The following is an 18,051-nucleotide window of genomic DNA, read 5'->3' as shown; positions in this document are numbered from 1 at the left end:
ATGATTGTATATACAACATTGGACAAATAGATTAAAAACACTGACACCGATAAACACCATAAACAGAGTTGTCGGTCCTTTTGTTGTTCAGACCTACAATAAACATGTGTCCACACATCCGGGTTCCGGCCGCTAGAGGGCGGCAGCGGCGCGTCCACGCAGGAGCTCTGCCGGAGCTGAAGAAGCGACGCGAGCGGAGCCATGAGAGCGATCATCCAGAGGGTCACCAAGGCGACCGTGACAGGTGAGAGACCCCCGCACCTGTCCCCCCTCCGCCCCCCCTTCCTCTTCGGTAGTGCTGCTAAAGCGAGGCTAAACGTTTTGTTCTGGTAACGTCACTGGACATGCGCGTTAGCTCAACTAGCTAGGTTAGCATTAGCACTAGTGGTTAGCATTAGCACTAGTTAGAGGCATGTTCGGAGGCTGGTCTATTGCCAGTCTGTCCCCTGTCTATCCCCAGTCCCGCCTCTGTCCGTCCCCTGTTTATCGCCACTCTGTCCTCATTCTGTCTCCTGTCTGTTGCCAGTCTGTCCCCTGTCTATCCCCAGTCCCGCCTCTGTCCGTCCCGTCTATTGCCAGTCTGTCCCCTGTCTATCCCCAGTCCCGCCTCTGTCCGTCCCTTGTCTATTGCCAGTCTGTCCCCTGTCTATCCCCAGTCCCGCCTCTGTCCGTCCCTTGTCTATTGCCAGTCTGTCCCCTGTCTATCCCCAGTCCCGCCTTGTCCGTCCCCTGTTTATCGCCACTCCGTCCCCTGTCTGTCCTCATTCTGTCCCCTGTCTGTTGTCAGTCTATCCCCTGCCTATCGCCATTCCCCAGTCTATCCCCAGTCCCGCCTCTGTCCGTCTCCTGTCTACTGCCACTCTGTCCCCAGTCCCGCCTCTGTCCGTCCCCTGTCTATTGCCAGTCTGTCTCCTGTCTCTCGCCGGTCTGTCCCCTGTCTTGTCACTGAATGAAGACCATAGCTGCTCATGTCATCGACCGCTTCCTGTGTTCCTGCAGTGGGAGAAGAAGAGATCAGTTCAATAGGACGAGGACTGTGTGTCCTGCTGGGAGTCTCCGTGGAGGACACCCAGAAGGATGCGGACTACATGTGAGTGTTTGTGTTCAGTGCAGCTGCAGTACTGAGCTGATCCATCCTCTGTGCTCAAATAGTCCTCTGCACTTCTGTCCTCATTCTAGTGAGTTGACCAGAGACAAATAACTTTCCAACGTCCCACCAAGTACATTTCATGTATAGTCTTCACAGCCAGGAGGGAGTTGGGCTTCCACCCAGTAATCGTGCACCTAGATGATGACTCACTTCTACTCGGATTCATTTCTTTACACACTTGTATGTTGTAGACCGGTACTGGTCCACGGCCCCGGTGCCGCTGGCGAGGGCGCTGAAGCCTTCGCCGCCATGGACCCGGATCCTCACCGCTGACCCGCGTGTGTTTTCAGAGTCCGAAAGATCCTCAACCTGCGGCTGTTTGAGGACGAGGCCGGCCGGGCCTGGACCAAGAGCGTGGTGGACCGGGACTTCGAGGTGCTGTGCGTGAGCCAGTTCACGCTGCAGTGTGTTCTGAAGGGCAACAAGCCGGACTTCCACTCGGCCATGCCTGCGGAGCTGGCCCAGCCCTTCTACCACAGCATCCTGGAGAACCTGAGGAGCAGCTACAAGCCGGAGCTCATCAAGGGCGAGTACCCATCGCTTCCCCGTCCACCCCCCGCCCAGTGGGGGGACACTGGTGTCCATAGGAGGAGCAGGTCAGCTCTGAGTGTGGGTTCCTACCGCCGGAGGAGACAGCGTGGCGGTCAGAATGAGGAGTCCCAGGAGGACAAGATGAGCTTATTAAAAATAAGGTGTCAAAGGTCACCATTATCACCACCCACTTATAAGTTTAGATCGGTGCCTTGTCCTATTATATTGCAGGGGGGGGTCTCTGACTGCCTGGTGGTGGCGGTGAATTGGGTCAGCCCACCGGGGAGCGGGTGCAGAGAACACCTTGTCCCAGCAAGCCAGGCGTAAGGCTTCCTAATTAGTCCCCCCCCCCCCCCCCCCCCACCCTTCCCCACTCCAGAGAGGGAATCTGATGATGGAGCGTTTTTTTTCGCCGCGGCCCACGGCTTCATTTCACAGATGGAGTCATTAATCTCCGGCACCCCGTTTTGAAGAAAAGAGAACATTTAAGTTGAAACTTCTTGTCCTCCCACGGCCCCTTTGTCTTTTGTCCCCAATGTCTCGAGGGCCTGCGTCCTCCTGTGTCCTCATGAAAACAAGTAGTGCGTGCTGCCTCAGGGTGTGACGGCGTTGGCTTGGGAGGCGTGGCTACTTGGGCTGACGGAGGAACCTGGCAGAGTGCTCCACCTCGGGTGATTGATGTCCACGTCTCATTCCTCATGGCTCTTCTGAACGTCCCTTTGGTTTTGTGTCTCCAGACGGGCGGTTCGGGGCCTACATGCAGGTCCACATTCAGAACGACGGACCTGTCACCATCGACCTGACGTCCCCCATGGGCCCCTCTGACCCCAGACAGGTACTTTTTTATCTCAAGGTTCACTTATTGGCTCCCAACTGGAGCTGTAAGCGTGGTGCGTGGGTGGTGTTTCTCCAGTTGTCATGGCGATGGCTCAGTTGCCATGGCTTAACTTAAAGCTCAGGTGATTAAAGCTAGTAAAAGGAGCTACGTGGTTATGTGAGTCTTCAGAGTCATTCTGTAATACGAACCTGCTGCTTCTGCAACCATTAGTGATGATGGTCATAAAACTTGGATTGATGTTATTTTAACAGGGACATGTTAAGAAAATTCCACTTTTTTAGTGCTCCTACACGATGGGGGGTTGGTGGTGCCGCTGTTCTTTAGTCCCAGGGCAACTCCAAAAAAGAGGACAAACACGCGTCCGGCGCCAGACGCTGGACACGGCATTAAACATCTCATTTATTTTCCCACCGTGAACCACCAGGTGGCGCTGTTCCCACTCTGTGTACAGGAACTGATGCTGCTCGTGCAGCTGCAGATGCTTCTCTTATAATAATGATGTTGTTGAAACAGAGATGCATCAACAGGCCATGTCTGTTGTATTTGCACTGTTGAGAAAGGGTTCTGTAACAGATAACGGAGGTTCCGCTGCAGCTGATGGTCGTGTTTTAGGTGGGTTGCCTCTTCGTTACCACTGTATGTCAACTTCTAAACAAAGTCGACATACCGGCTTGTTCACGTTGATTAGCTCTCCTCTCCCATTTGTCTTAAGAGAGCTCCGCCTCTGCTTTTTGTAAAGGAAAGCAGATTTAAATGTTGGTGACGTCCATTTTTTCGTAAACAAATATAATATTCTGGTCACTTCCGTGGACCCGGGCCAGCGTCCTTCTGCTTTGGCTTCAGGCCGGCCCCCCTCCCCTCGGTGGCCTATAGGGGTTTGCTCAAAGGGAGGATATTCACAAATCCTCCAAATATTAATCTTGTGTGTTCGGGAAGGTCGAGCATGAGGCCATGAAGCAACAGACACTGTGCCACACGTCCTCTGCAGGGTCAAGTATCCAGCAAATGATGGCGTACGAGAACCGGCTCTGAGGGTTCAGCATTCTTACACGGAAGGTTTGATCAAATCGGGTCCGTCCTGATGATTGTAGCTTCAACAAAATGACAGTTCAGTCTGCACCACTAAGCAAAGCCAACTTTGATCTCCATTTGCTTGAACATGTATTTGCCTGCCCTTCCTTGTGCTTACGTAAACAGGCAGGGGGAACAGCTGCAAAGACCCCCCAAGGGTACGGAACAGAGCCGGCACAGAAGTGACATTGGTGAAGTCACGCACAGCGGGGGGGCGGAGGGGGGCGGCTGCAGATGAAGCAGTTTAAACAGTGATCCTGGATGAGAACATGTAAATAGGGTCCATAAAAGAGAACCAGATGATAACTCTTCATAAACATCTTCACTACAGCCGCAGCATTTCACACCGCCCTGCATAAACCGGCGCACTCATCCGGACGAGACTGACACGATGGTCGTATCACTCCAGGATGAGTGACACTTAAAGGGGTTCGCTCTAATTCATCAGGCATAATCGCTGTTTTCTTGTATCCTTCATTGGAGATCGGGGGGGAAAAAGTCCTCTAGAAGTGAAATAAATTAACATTAGAGACGGCGAGACGAGGGACGATGCTCACAGCGGTACCAGAGGCAGCTTCGATACCATGTTAATGGGTTCAAACACAAACTTTCTTTTTTTTCCCCCTTTGAATAATGTAATGTGTTATGCAAGACTTTGGATTTGCAACATGACATTTAGTTCATAAATATTTCCCAGCAGCCATTAAAGTTTTAGCACCTATGTTTACAGGCCCGGTTCAGATGCTGGTGTGGGGATTCATGGGCTGAGGAGAGGAGGGTTTGATTGCGCGCGCTGTGAGAGGTTGTTTAGGAGCGAGTGAGAAGATGCAGACCCAACAACAGGCTGGTTGAAGGTGACCCGGGGTAGGTCTGGGTGAGGAGTGTGACCCCGGGTAGGTCTGGATGAGGAGTGTGACCCGGGGTAGGTCTGGATGAGGAGTGTGACCCGGGGTAGGTCTGGATGAGGAGTGTGACCCGGGGTAGGTCTGGATGAGGAGTGTGACCCGGGGGAGGTCTGGATGAGGAGTGTGACCCGGGGGAGGTCTGGATGAGGAGTGTGACCCGGGGTGGGTCTGGATGAGGAGTGTGACCCGGGGGAGGTCTGGATGAGGAGTGTGACCCGGGGGGGGTCTGGATGAGGAGTGTGACCCGGGGTGGGTCTGGATGAGGAGTGTGACCCGGGGTGGGTCTGGATGAGGAGTGTGACCCGGGGTAGGTCTGGATGAGGAGTGTGACCCGGGGTGGGTCTCGATGAGGAGTTGTCAGATGTGGAGTGCTGGTCTGTGGCGCTCACGTGTTACTTCCTCCTTGTTTAATTCATTCCACTAATTGTCATGCCGGTTGGGAAACCGCAAAGGTCATGCTACATTTATGATGTGAGCAATCAGGAAGTCTGACTGGCGACGTCTCGCTGCTGATTTCTCTTCAAAATTCTTCCCAAGGAGTATTGAATTTTGTCAATAATGTAAATTTAAATAGACACTGTATTGTCATGTTGTGCAGCCCAGTTCTGCAAATGTTAAACATTTCCACATGTACGTCGTTACAAACTATCCGACTTGATTCTGCCAACAACAAAGCCTAGTGTGGGGCGTGTTGGCGTGCGGCGCCCGGCGTGCGGGGTGTTGGTGTGCGGCGTGTTGCCTTGCGGCGTGTTGGCGTGCGGCGTTTTAGTGTGCGCCGTGTTGGCGTGTGGTGCGTTGGCGTGCGCCGCGTTCGGCGTGTTGGTGTGTTGCCGTGCGGCATGTTGGCGTGCGGCATGTTGGCGTGCGGCGTGTTGGCGTGCGGCGTGTTGGCGTGCGGGGTGTTGGTGTGTTGGCGTGCGGCGTGTTTGCTGAATGGCGTGTCTGGGTTGACAGAATATCTTTGGGTTACGATCTAATAATTTCACGGCCCTCGGCTCTAATTTTGCAGTGATGTTGTCGATGAGACATGGAAAGCACACTTCACCGTTCAGTTCTTTGAAGGGAACTGAATGTAACTCCTCTTCCTCTTCAGAGACACCTGGATGTTCTTCGGGGCAGTTTGAGAGCGCGTGTGATGATGCAAGACGGTTCTTATTTAAAATCAAGCTCTCCTGTTCTCGTGTTTCCTCAGCTGTCAAAGCAGGAGAAGCAGCAGCAGAGGAAAGAGAAGACGCGCTCTAAGGGCCCCTCGGAGTCGAGCAGGGAGAAGGGGGCCGCGCGCTCCAGACGGGACCCCAACGCCAGCAGTGGGGCCGACGGGGACGTGTCGTCGGACAGGGAGCCCTAGGTCAGGAGGGTGAGGCGCCTGCACGGATACATGTTCAGACTCCCTGTCTGCAGGTGTTGAAGAGTGATATCTGACGTCTTAAATCACTCCCCATGTTATTATTAAGGGTTATCGTCTCTTTAAGGTATAAGAGGCCTGTTTTTCCCCGTGAGTTGTTGCTGTGTACGTTGCATCATCTCAAACCCAGAGCAATGGGTATTTATATATCGTCAAATCTGTTCTTATTCACATTTTAAAGCAGAAGTGGAAATTAAATATGCATTATTATCGCTGTAAATGTTTGATTACAGGGTTAGGGAAAACTACAGGGCTACTTTGGCTGGTTGCTGGGAGGTTAAATGCCACAGAAACGCCTTGTTGCTTGTTTCCATCTGGAAAAATGGCGTCTTACGGACGAGGATACATCTCGCCGTGTTTTGGCTGACTCAGCTGAGAGAGGCTCCACACTCACAACCCTCCGGACCTGCAGAGAGCACTGACCAGTCGAGCCTTTTTCAACATTAAACGAATCATTCTAGTAGAGGAGGCTAATGGGAGAACTTCTTTTTGGACTCCAGCTCCATCTGGTCTACTGTGCGTGAAGGTTTCACTTCTACCTCAGAGCTGTGATGGGGACCTTCTTCAGATTAACACTATCCCAAGACCTCGGACTGCAGGTCCCCTTCTGGCACCAAGAACGTCTGTAAATCAGCCGGTTTGCTGTGGCCAATCCTTGACAAGCACAGAGGTGGACCTCCAAAGCTCAGCGTTCCTGCCCATCATCCCGTCCAGGTTTCCCCATTCTGACGATGTGAGCGTTGTAAAAGCTGAGGGCGTTAGCGCAGCATCAAGTAGCGTGGACTCTTGTGTCTCTTTTCTGATGTAACAATGAATAAAGAGCTACCCGGCTCCAGGGGGCGCCGTTTCTTCATTTCACTGTCTTGGGTCTCAATCACCTGGTGAGGTGGTGTTTCATTTCCTTTGTGTCCTCGGATCAGTTTGACATCTGGATGTATCCTCCAAAAGCTGCTTCTCTCTGGAGTCCCAAAGTGAGATCCTGTGTATTGATTGGGTGGCAGGCTGGGCTCCATGGTTACGCAGCTCCGTCACGGAGTTTTCATGAATCTCCGTCTTGACAGTGAAAAAACATGACTTTAAAAATGACATTTGTCCACCGCCAAAGATTCAAAATACCTTTTTTTACCTGCCAGCTAACTAACCACATGGTATGCGTTGGCTAAATGAACGCATTATGTCTGATTTCTGTTTCTGACATGATGAATACAAAAGCTGTTTTCATTCTCGAAGAATCCTGCTTTCCTGAATTGTCCCAGAACTTTGCAACGCTGCTCCCATTTGTACATTATTATATTCAGTAAAGGAGAATGTGGCAGCTTTATTGTGCAGCGAGGAGAGAGAAGCACACATGGCCCTCTCCTCTTCCTGCCTCTCTTTCCCCGTGTTGACTCTTTCTGGTGGTGTTTGCTCCCGCCGTGGGGATGAGGAGGGGTTCGGGGTTCCTATTTGCCTCCAGTATTTGTTTACTCGTGCACAAACAGAGGAGGATAAAGAACACCGAGTCCCTCTGACCGATTATAAGGCTGCAGACGAGCTCTGCCAGTCGTACTTCCTGTTCCTGTCTCCACCGGGAACGTCTAAAACGTTGCATTCATTTGGACCCATTTGGTACAGCTTAGTCTGTTCTACCGAGCAAATAACCTCCGTTGTTATATGTTCGCCCGAGCGATCACGTCACTGTCACTGTAAAGTGATTCAAAAGATCATGCAAAGGAGTCAGCTCGTCTTTAACGCCTTTAGAAACAGGAGGAGATATAGAAATCTTCATCTTATCCAAATGAACAGACGCAGGCGCACACGTGTCGGGCCCGAGCTGCCATGCGTTGAAACGAAATAAATATTAAACGGCAGGAGAAACACTGCTCCATTATCTTTCTTTGGCCTTCAATGTTGCTACAATGCTCTGATGATGACATCATTCCCATTCTACATGGCTTACAAGGGATAAATACATATGTAATATCTATATATATATTTTATTGACCTTTTTAATCATTGTTCACTTATGATGTCTGAAGGGAATCTGTCTTTGCTGCGGTGCTAATCCTTAACGTGTCCTCTTTCCTTTAAACACGCTCCACTTTATCTGTGGCCACCGCACACGCTGTGGTACGACCGGTAGCTCCTTGTGGCTGAGGTTAGCAACAGTAATGCTGCCGTACAGAAAATGATGGTGTTCGTTCTCAAATCGTGGACAGTTTCCTCAGGAAGGCCTCAGTCCTCAGTGGTCGGGACTCCTGGTCCTCCCTCCTCCGGGGACTCGGCCAGGTGTGAGTCTCCTCGGACAGCTGAGCGGTGCAGCAGACTCCGTATCGTCCTCCTGCTGCCTATCTCGCCCGTCGTCTCCCTCGACTCGGCTTTCTCTTCCTCCACATCACCCCGGTCTCTGTCTCCGCTCAGGGACACGGCACTGTCCTTGACGCATAATTCAGCTCAAGAGTCCTTGACAAATGACGAACACGAGGACAGTGATGTCAGTGTGAAAATGTACCGGACGCCTTTGCTTTTTATTGCCACAGTGCGTGTGACGGAGGTAAAGAACCTGTAGGAAAAACCTGAGGGTTCTGTAAAATAAATGTACACAGCAACCAAACAAAAGACTGAACAAACACCCCCCCCCCCCCTCCCCCCACGTGCTTCCAGTTTGACCTGAGAATAAAAGAGTGATGTTGCTTTTGTCCGGTTGTCACAGGTTTGTGTATCTGGAGAGCCCACCAACGCACACTGAAAGAAGAAAAAACCCGTCAGGCCAGATCAGAAATCACGTGATCCTACAAGCCAATCAGACGCAGACTCATTTGAATAAATCAGCCAGAGCTTGAGATCTGCATTTGCAAAGGTGCACCGAGGAGGGGGGGGGGGGCTCGAAGGCACTATGAGGCTTTCATAAGCGTTTAAGACGGAGGGTGAATTCATGAATATTCAATCAGATTGTGTGATAGTCTTTGTAGATTGTTTTTTTTTTTTAAACATTTAAACCGTCAAATATGTTCTAGAAAAAGAAGACTAAGACAAATATTAACCTGAAAATGTGCTCACGTCTGCCTTACACTGCTCCTCGTTGTCCCACCGTACCCACTGCGAGGACATGAGCCTCACACCATTCGTCTTCTGGTAACTAAAGTCGAGTGATGACAATGACACATGTGTCCCCTGTGAGGACGTCCTCGTGGCCTCCCAGAAACACAGCAACTATGTATTATTATTATTATTCATTTTGAATGATTATTACACCGTCTGATCCAAGCTGTTCTTGGCTTTGTTCCACTGTGCTTTGTGTGACGTAGGCGCAGAGATGCTTGTCCTTGTTCCCGCACCACCACCACCACCACCTGGCCCGTCTCTTCTGTCCCTTATAACTTTTCCTTTTTAGTTCAGGGAGCTATTCCTGGCTGACCACGCTGGATCCCGGCAACCCCTTTTCTCCGTCCCTCCAGTGGTGCTGAGCTGAGGTCTCTCCCTGCTGCGGCGGAGACGGGCCACTGCGCGGTGGACATGACCTTAATGTGTTCTGCTGTTGCCTTGGTGCTGCTTCAAAGCGAGCAGGAACCGCGGCCGCGCTCTGCGCCGCCTGCGTCGGGATCCCAGCGCCAGGGAGGCTTCCCAGTGCCTAGGAGGAAGTGGACTGGGGGGGGGGGGGGGGGGGCTGTACCAAACATCTGCGCCGGGCTGAGAACAGGTAGTGTGAGCAGAGCAGATGTTCACGGTCGGCGTCGGGCGTTACCTGTGTTTGTGTGAGCGGGTGGAGGCCCCCCGGGTCGCGGGGGCGTGGACGGTCAGATACTGGCGGTGGGTTAAATTCCAGACATTCTCCTCCACGCTGTTTCTGGTTTGTCTTCTCCACAACTTATCTTACATCTTGTGCGTGTGTGAGAGTCCTTCGCCAAGCCCGCTGGCTATGGAAAAACAATTTGAGTGGATTTAATTTGTTGCCCTCCCTCCTTCCTCCTCCCCGCTCCCCCTGCTCTGTGTGCCTCTGAGAGGTTGGGAATTCGCTTCTCCTGGTAACTCCGTGCCCTGTCTGCGCTCTCCTTGCTACTTCGGGACAGGCCGGGTTACATGGCAGCTTTTCGAGCCCCCGTCTTTTATTTATCGCGTTAAGCTCCGAGCTCCATCCACCAAAGGGTTAAGAACACACAAAAGAAGCCATGTTGCCTGGAGACCCGGACGCTTTTTCCATTCTTGCTGGAAAGTTTCCAGTGCTATTTATATGAAACCGCAGGCCCGACAATCAACAAACCCATTTGGCCTGTAAAGAGTTTCATCCACCATCCAAGAGTTGTATCCCCCTTCCTCAAATGGCACACGCGCTGTGAGATCCCAACACGCCACGAGAGCAATCAATCCGTCGGACCTAACTGCCATTGTGCCGAAACCACAGCTAACTGGTCCTGAGCCCCAGAGACACACAAGTGGTTTACTGACCTTTGGCTGAGATACGTCCATATTTTGGAACGTGAACATGATTTGATTTATCTGAAGATGTTGTATCAGGCCTGTGTCCCCTTCATCAATTACACATTCCCAGCGGAGACCAAAAGTCTGGACATGGACCTGAATTTAACAGATTGGACTAGTCATTGACTCAAAATAGGATGTAGAGGCTATGTGAAGAATTGCATACATTATATATTACATATATTAGTTGAAGTTATGCAGTAAATTGTACCTACGGCTAAAAATAGCCTGACGTATGATCAATCCTTTGTTCATGGGAACCTTGATCTTCTGCTTTCTTGGAAAGAAGTCTTCACAACCTTTCCGTTTCCCTCTCATCATCTCTCATAACTACTGTTCTCCATCACTGCTGCATAGACCATCTACAGGGAAAAACGTGTGTACAACAGAAGTGTTGTTTCTCAGCTCGAAGGGCTCCCAGCATCTAAACGCCCGCTAGTCACATCACTCAGGTCCACCACCTTCTCCTGGCAGCACAGTGCTGCTTAAATGGCTGGTAGATGATAAACGCAGATTAGTCTGCATTATAAACTGATTGCTTGGGAGATCTACAGATCCGGAATGGGTTTAGGAATGGTCTCCATCTTTGCTGGTTAAAGCTCTGTGCACACATACAGGTCATCATTGATATGGGAATGAAAAAGGGGTGTTTGGCCTTTGAGCTCCTGTGTGTTTGTAGCCTGGAGCAAGCAGCAGGAAGGCGTGTGGAGCTGCTGAGCCCATTGGAGCATTTAGCTAAATATTCCTATTGGTAATACACCATGTAGCAAAACCCCTGTGTTTTGTGAACTGGTCACTAAACCAGTTTCCCGTCTTCCTCCAGCTCGTTGCACTGCCCCTACACGGCCACAGCTCCTCGTGGTGCGGCTTTAACTACGGTCCTCCTTCACATGGGACACCCGACGATTTCCTTCCCAGTTAATGGAGCCACAGTGACCTGGTTTTGACTTTGAGTGGAGGTGCGTGTGCGTGTGCGTCCCCCTCCCTCCCTCCCTCCACACTCGCTCACTTCTTCCTCGGCCGCTTCCCTTCATGACTTCAGGAGCGACACGCGGCTCCGCGCGCGCTGCGTCCCGCCGATAACAATTTACAACTTCCTCCCGATCCCCCGCTGCGTTCACCGCCTGCTACCGGGGGGGCGGGCAGCGGTTCTCTGGGCGGGGCGGGGCGGGGCGGGGGGACAGGAGGCTGCTCGTTCACTCCGGCGGTCCGCATGGATGTGGCAGCGGCGGAGGGCATGTCTCTGCCGGGCACCCGACTCCGGAATCGGCCGATGCAAGTGATGCCGAGCGGGAGGAAGGTGAAGGCGAGGCGGAAGAGGCGAGCGGAGTTGGTTCTGATCCAGATATGTCTGTTCGGCGGCTTGCTGCTGGTCGTCAAGGGCTTTTCCTACTTTGCGGAGCGTTCAGGTGAGGATTCATCCGTTCGTTCTGCCGCTGTTTGAAGCTCCGCGTCGGGGAGCTGAATTCTTCCATTAGTTTGCTTGTTTGTTTCATGTCTCTAACACTCCGTGTTCGTAAAGAGACATTAGCGGTACTCAGCCTCAGGATGAAACCTGTCCTCACTTGGTGCCATTTGTCCCGCTTACAGCGTGATGCATTCACTGAATGAACTGTGTGCTCGTGGTTTCATTTTATAATGAGCCATGTTCCTATAGGACTGCATTTCCTCTAGAATCTTTCTTTGGTTATTTTCCAAAACATTAGGACATTAACAGTGTATGTTAGAAGTCTATATTGTGTTAGAATATGTCACAACCTTATATACAGCCGGGTACAGAGTGGGTTATATAGTGGGGTATACAACTGGGTATACAACAGGGTATACAGCCGGGTACACAGTGGGTTGTACAACCGGGTGCAGAGTGGGTTATACAGCGGGGTATACAACAGGGTATACAGCCGGGTACACAGTGGGTTGTACAACCGGGTACAGAGTGGGTTATACAGCGGGGTATACAACAGGGTATACAACCGGGTACAGAGTGGGTTATACAGCGGGGTATACACCCGGGTACAGAGTGGGTTATATAGCGGTGTATACACCCGGGTACAGAGTGGGTTATATAGCGGTGTATGCAACTGGGTATACAGCGGGTATACAACAGGGTACACAACCGGGTACAGAGTGGGTTATACAGCGGGGTATACAACAGGGTATACAACCTGGTACAGAGTGGGTTATACAGCGGGGTATACAACAGGGTATACAACCTGGTACAGAGTGGGTTATACAGCGGGGTATACACCCGGGTACAGAGTGGGTTATACAGTGGGGTATACAGCCGGGTACAGAGTGGGCTATATTGCGGGGTATACAACTGGGTATACAGCGGGTATACAACAGGGTATACAACCGGGTACAGAGTGGGTTATACAGCGGGGTATACACCCGGGTACAGAGTGGGTTATACAGTGGGGTATACAGCCGGGTACAGAGTGGGCTATATTGCGGGGTATACAACTGGGTATACAGCGGGTATACAACAGGGTATACAACCGGGTACCGAGTGGGTTATACCGCGGGGTATACAACAGGGTATACAGCCGGGTATGGCATGTGCCAGGCATGTGCCAGGGTTTCTCTCGGGTACAAACCCGGGTGTACATCAGGGTGAACGCCAGAGTAAAAAACAAGGTATAAGCGAATACATTAGGGCATACCCCAGGGTCAACGGCAGTGTACAGTATATTCCAGGGGTACAAACCAGGGTATGTCCCTCCGCATAAACCTCTCGAGGTTATTGCCTGTGTCTCTTCAACTTCATTCCTAAACTCTTCTGGCACAAATCCCAATTCAATCAGGTAAAGAGTAACTGCCGCTGTACTCCTTTTTACCCATCTTACACTTCTCTCCATTACTGAGTCAGCATCAGCTAAAGTAGGACGTATTTATCACTTTATACGGACAGGAGGCCTGCATGAATATTCACACACTGAGGATATGTGCATCATCAGTGGGATTATACATTCGTATCCTAGTTACATGGAAATGCAACAGTGCTGCTCGCTGCATGCGCTCAACATGTCTCAGTGGAACTTAATGCATTTCCCTTGTCCCCATTGTGATCTAGTTAACTGTTAATCAGCTTGCCGGAATATCAATTAGAGTTGATTATTTATGATGCGCTTAATTAAGTTCTTCTAAATTGAGCGTGATGTTGTGGAGCTGGAAGCGGAGCACTCAACGCCTCCTCACAGTGGAGCATTAATCATTCCCACACTCCTCTTCTCCTCTCTGTGTGTAAGACAGCAAGAGGCAGAAAGGGGGAGGAAGAGTCGAGCGCTGGCACGCAAACACCGCTGCTGCTGCTGTAGTTGTTGCTGCTGTAGTTGGTACTGTAGTTGCTGCTGACGCTGTAGTTGCTGCGGCAGTAGTGGCTCCTGCTGTAGTTTCTAAAGTAGTTGCTTCTGTAGTTGCTGCTGACGCTGTAGTTTCTGATGTAGTTGCTTCTGTAGTTGTTGCTGCTGCAGTTGTCCCTTCTGCTGTTGTTGCTGCTGTAGTTGGTACTGTAGTTGCTGTTGACGCTGTAGTTGCTGCGGCAGTAGTGGCTCCTGCTGTAGTTTCTGATGTAGTTGCTTCTGTAGTTGCTGCTGACGCTGTAGTTTCTAGTTGCTTCTGTAGTTGTTGCTGCTGCAGTTGTCCCTTCTGCTGTTGTTGCTGCTGTAGTTGGTACTGTACTTGCTGCTGACGCTGTAGTTGTGGCGGCAGTAGTTGCTCCTGCTGTAGTTGCTGTTGCTGACGCTGTAGTTTCTGATGTAGTTGCTTCTGTAGTTGCTGCTGCTGCAGTTGTTCTTCTGCTGTTGTTGCTGCTGTAGCGGTTGCCGCCGCTGTAGTTGCTGTTACTTCTGCTGTAGCGGTTTCTGTTCTAGTTGCTGCTGCTGTAGTTGCTGTTGTTGTAGCTGTGGCTGCAGCTGCCGTGTGAGATGTAGAGAAGGGGAGCCCAGGTGAGAAGTTCAAGCAGGCCCTGAGGAGTATTGGGCTTTTTAATTCTACCTGGATCCCTTGCTTAGGCCAGTGGTCGGCGCGGTGAAAGAGCAAAGTGCTCCTGCTGAGCTCTCTGAAGTATGAAATTAATTCATTGGTGAGGCTGCTTTATTGAAGAATGTGCAGATGTAGCCACAGTGGGAGCCCCACTTTCTGCGCTGTACTATTGCTCCACCCCCCCAAGAGAATTTTGTTTTGGAAAATCATGAAATTCCCCTTCAGTGTATGAATTTGTCAGGAGGGTGGGGGGGGGGGGGTACCAAACTGGAACATCTGTCGTGAACTCCTCCAGCTGTTCTCTATCCCACTATTACACAAATAATCAAAATGAAACAAATTGCTTGACACACACTTTTTTAGCAGCAACAACTACAACAGCAACATGTAACTGACACATAGAAATGACAAGCCCTGTTCATGACAGTAACAGTATCATGGTAAATGTGCTGCCGTACTTATGGACCAACCGGCTTTGGTGTCATTCTGTCCATTCAAATGGGAGAATTGTAACCTTGTAAACTGAATATGTGAAGACTTTGAAGAATTGCTAGTCCAACTCCAGTCCCAAATATTTGAGCTAGAGTCCAAGTCTAAATTCCTTGAGCTTGAGTTTATTTAAGTCTAAGGTCCCTTAGCGGGAGTCCAAATCATGTCTCAAGTCTTTCAGCCGGAGTCCCAGTCATGTCTCAAGTCTCTAAGATTGTGTTAATCAAGTCTCTAGTCTGTTAGCTTGAGTCCAGGTCAAGTCTCAAGTCTTTCAGTCTGAGTCACGGTCAAGTCACAAGGTTGTAAGATGGAGTCCTATTCAAGTCTAATGGTCTTGAACTAGTGTCCAATTCAAGACGAGCCTTTGAACTCAATCCCCAGACAGATCGCAGGTGTTTAGGCTTGAGTCCAGGTCCAAACTCCTTGAGCTTGAGTTTATTTAAGTCTAAGGTCATTTAGCGGGAGTCCAGATCATGTCTCAAGTCTTTCAGCCGGACTCCCTGTCAAGTCTCAAGTCTCTAAGATTGTGTTAATCAAGTTTCTAGTCTGTTAGCTTGAGTCCAGGTCAAGTCTCAAGTCTCTAAGATAGACTGAAAGACTTGACACTTGATTAAGGCTGAGTCCAGGTCAAGTCTCATGTCTCTTAGATAGTGGTAATCAAGTCTCTAGTCTGTTAGCTTGAATCCAGGTCAAGTCTCAAGTCTTTCAGTCTGAGTCACGGTCAAGTCACAAGTCTGTAAGATGGAGTCCTATTCAAGTTTAATGTTCTTGAACTAGTGTCCAATTCAAGGTCATTTAGAGTCCAAATCATGTCTCAAGTCTTTCAGCCGGACTCCCTGTCAAGTCTCAAGTCTGTAAGATTGTGCTAATCAAGTCTCTAGTCTGTTAGCTTGGGTCCAGGTCAAGTCTCAAGTCTCTAAGATAGTCTTAATCAAGTCTCTAGTCTATTAGCTTGAGTCCAGGTCAAGTCTCAAGTCTCTAAGATAGTCTTAATCAAGTCTCTAGTCTATTAGCTTGAGTCCAGGTCAAGTCTCAAGTCTCTAAGATAGTCTTAATCAAGTCTCTAGTCTATTAGCTTGAGTCCAGGTCAAGTCTCAAGTCTCTAAGATAGTCTTAATCAAGTCTCTAGTCTATTAGCTTGAGTCCAGGTCAAGAGTCAAGCCTTTCAGTCTTGAGTCACGGTCAAGTCACTCTGTAAGTTGGAGTCCAATCCAAGCCTAATGGACTTGAACTAGTGTCCAATTCAAGACGAGCCTTTGAACTCAATCCCCAGTCAGATCTCAGGTGTTTAGGCTTGAGTCCAGGTAAAGTCACTACATCTAATTCAAGTCATTTTATTTTGTGTAGCCGCAAGTCGCAAATTACAAATTTGCCTCAGAGGCCTTTACAGTCTGTACACATACGACGTCCTCAGTCCCGAAACCCACCATCGGCACAGGAAAAACATCCCCCCAAAAAGGATTGATTCCTAATTAAGTGTCTAGTATTTAAACTTCTCTAGGTCATGTCTCAAGTCCAAGTCAAGTCTGAAGTCGTTAAACCAGACGCCTGGTTAAGTCTTAAATCCTGAGCTAGTCTGAGTCTTGTCTAAAGTTTAAGTCTCATGTAATTGAGCTTCAGTTCAATTCAAATCCCTTTAAGCTCAGTTCTGGAGTCAAAGTATTCAGCTCAAAGTTTTTGTACATGAAATCGTCATAGATGTCGTAGCTGCGATGGAACGTCCTTTACTCTATTTGAACTTTTCACTGTGACAAACGTCCTCCAGGTCTTCATGTCTCCAGCCACGGCAGCGACCAGCCGGAGAGATGGGGAGGGAGAAGACTGCTGCAGGAAACGGACAACGGCAGCCTGGAGGAAATGGAGAAAGAGGAATCCAAAAACTGCACTACTCCCGGTAAGAAAGAGGACACCCACATGTTCCGCCCTCCCCCTTTTCCTCCAGTACGTTCTACCCTTTCTTGTCCCCCTATTTCCTCCTCGCGGTAACCCAGAAAGTGGAGTCAGATGATTTCCCACGAGCAAAGGCGACAGCGGCAGGTGACATTGTGGCTGCTTCAGCGCTTTCCTTATTCAGGCTCCGTCACACTTTTTTTTAGGTTCCTGCAGATTTCACGCTCATGTCCCCCAACCAGCTTTCGCTCTCCAAAACTCTTTTTTTCATCCCTCCGGTTCCCTACCTCTGTTTTCCTTATTGTGGCTCCATCTCAGCAAGAAACCTGTTTCCGTGGTGACATATTATCTCATCATCAACCAGATACTTTTCTTTGAGGCGCTTACGGGTGTGTGAGGATGCTGAAGTCATTTTTAACGGTTTTCTTTTGTAGTCCAGGTAACATGCTCCTTGTAGGTGATTATATTAAATGCAATAATGAATGAACATGCTTTGAAGTTAAATGCAACCATGTCTTGTTCTGTAGACTACACTATTTGTCATTGTCCTCAGGAGCGTCATCTGCACCCATGTCTGTCGCTATTGTCAGATGGAGGTAGGAGACAGAAGGACACTTGGTATAATCGGTGTTTAGCAGGTAGGGTGCAGCGATGCTTCACTACAAGTCGCACTGACGTTTGTCTTTTTCACTGTGGACGGGAGACCACTGACCCGCCTTCAAAGGCGAGGTCACCGCTGTCATGTACAGAGGTCAACGTTTGACTTATTCTCTTACCCTGCTCATTATACAGAAGCCGCCCTTTCCTTGAGACGGCTTCAGCCTCTCTGAAGGACTGAAGGACAACTTTTTGTGTCTTTTTCACCGAACTAATTTCGGCTCCTAACTCTGCTTGAAATGAAAAAAATGAAGCCTCATTGAGTCAATCTGTATCTAACTGATTTAAAAGGAAAAGCTAGTGGACGTGTAAAAGTCAATAAAATGTCATTGAAACTTTGATTCTTTCGTTTAGTTTTCTAGAACGAGGTGACTTGTTTTGTCTAACCAGCTGTCTAATGAAACAGCCCAGTTAGAGAAGTAGAAACATCTGGAGATGCTAGCAGGCCTGTGCAGCTGATCTCTGCTTGCGACCAGCAGAACACACTCAGATCTCAGAATGAATACGGAAGACGACGCCGCTGGTTTCTGGTTCCAGGCATCACGAGTCTGGAACGCTCTCACCCAGAACCTCAGATTCTCCATCACTCGCCAGGAGCAAACCAGGATGCTTGAACCAGTCAGATCACACCGACACTCGCTAGCGGCTCTGGAATGCCGCAGGTCGGCAAAGC

At 49.8% G+C, this 18,051-nt stretch overlaps 2 protein-coding genes across 5 annotated transcripts in view; both read left to right on the top strand.

Moving 5' to 3' along the window:
- Window positions 1–82: 82 nt before the first annotated feature.
- dtd1 (D-aminoacyl-tRNA deacylase 1) lies at window positions 83–6,753 on the top strand. Of its 4 annotated transcripts, none has more exons than XM_040186318.2 (6): window positions 83–244; window positions 1,000–1,090; window positions 1,441–1,676; window positions 2,419–2,516; window positions 5,688–5,843; window positions 6,401–6,753. In XM_040186318.2, exons 1-5 carry the CDS (start codon window positions 202–204, stop codon window positions 5,841–5,843), a joined length of 624 nt encoding a protein of 207 aa, XP_040042252.1. In that variant the 5' UTR covers window positions 83–201; the 3' UTR covers window positions 6,401–6,753. The 4 variants fall into 4 exon arrangements, with proteins under 4 accessions (XP_040042252.1, XP_040042251.1, XP_077936254.1 ...); XM_040186317.2 differs by having other exon boundaries at window positions 6,134–6,753; XM_078080128.1 differs by having other exon boundaries at window positions 5,688–5,852.
- Window positions 6,754–11,529: 4,776 nt separating this feature from the next.
- The window catches only part of LOC120825030 (sodium/potassium/calcium exchanger 3), a 30,996-nt gene continuing 24,474 nt past the window's right edge, over window positions 11,530–18,051 (top strand). Inside the window, exons 1-2 of the mRNA XM_040186316.2 lie at window positions 11,530–11,767; window positions 16,597–16,725. Of these exons, the coding sequence (XP_040042250.1) occupies window positions 11,572–11,767; window positions 16,597–16,725 (325 nt within the window). The 5' untranslated portion in view covers window positions 11,530–11,571. The remainder of the gene's footprint in view (window positions 11,768–16,596; window positions 16,726–18,051) is intronic.

Source organism: Gasterosteus aculeatus, chromosome 9, assembly GCF_964276395.1.
Source record: "Gasterosteus aculeatus chromosome 9, fGasAcu3.hap1.1, whole genome shotgun sequence".
Classification (NCBI taxonomy): Eukaryota; Metazoa; Chordata; class Actinopteri; order Perciformes; family Gasterosteidae; genus Gasterosteus; species Gasterosteus aculeatus.
The sequence above is the reverse complement of the archived record's forward strand: the minus strand, read 5'-3'. Positions and strand labels throughout refer to the sequence as shown.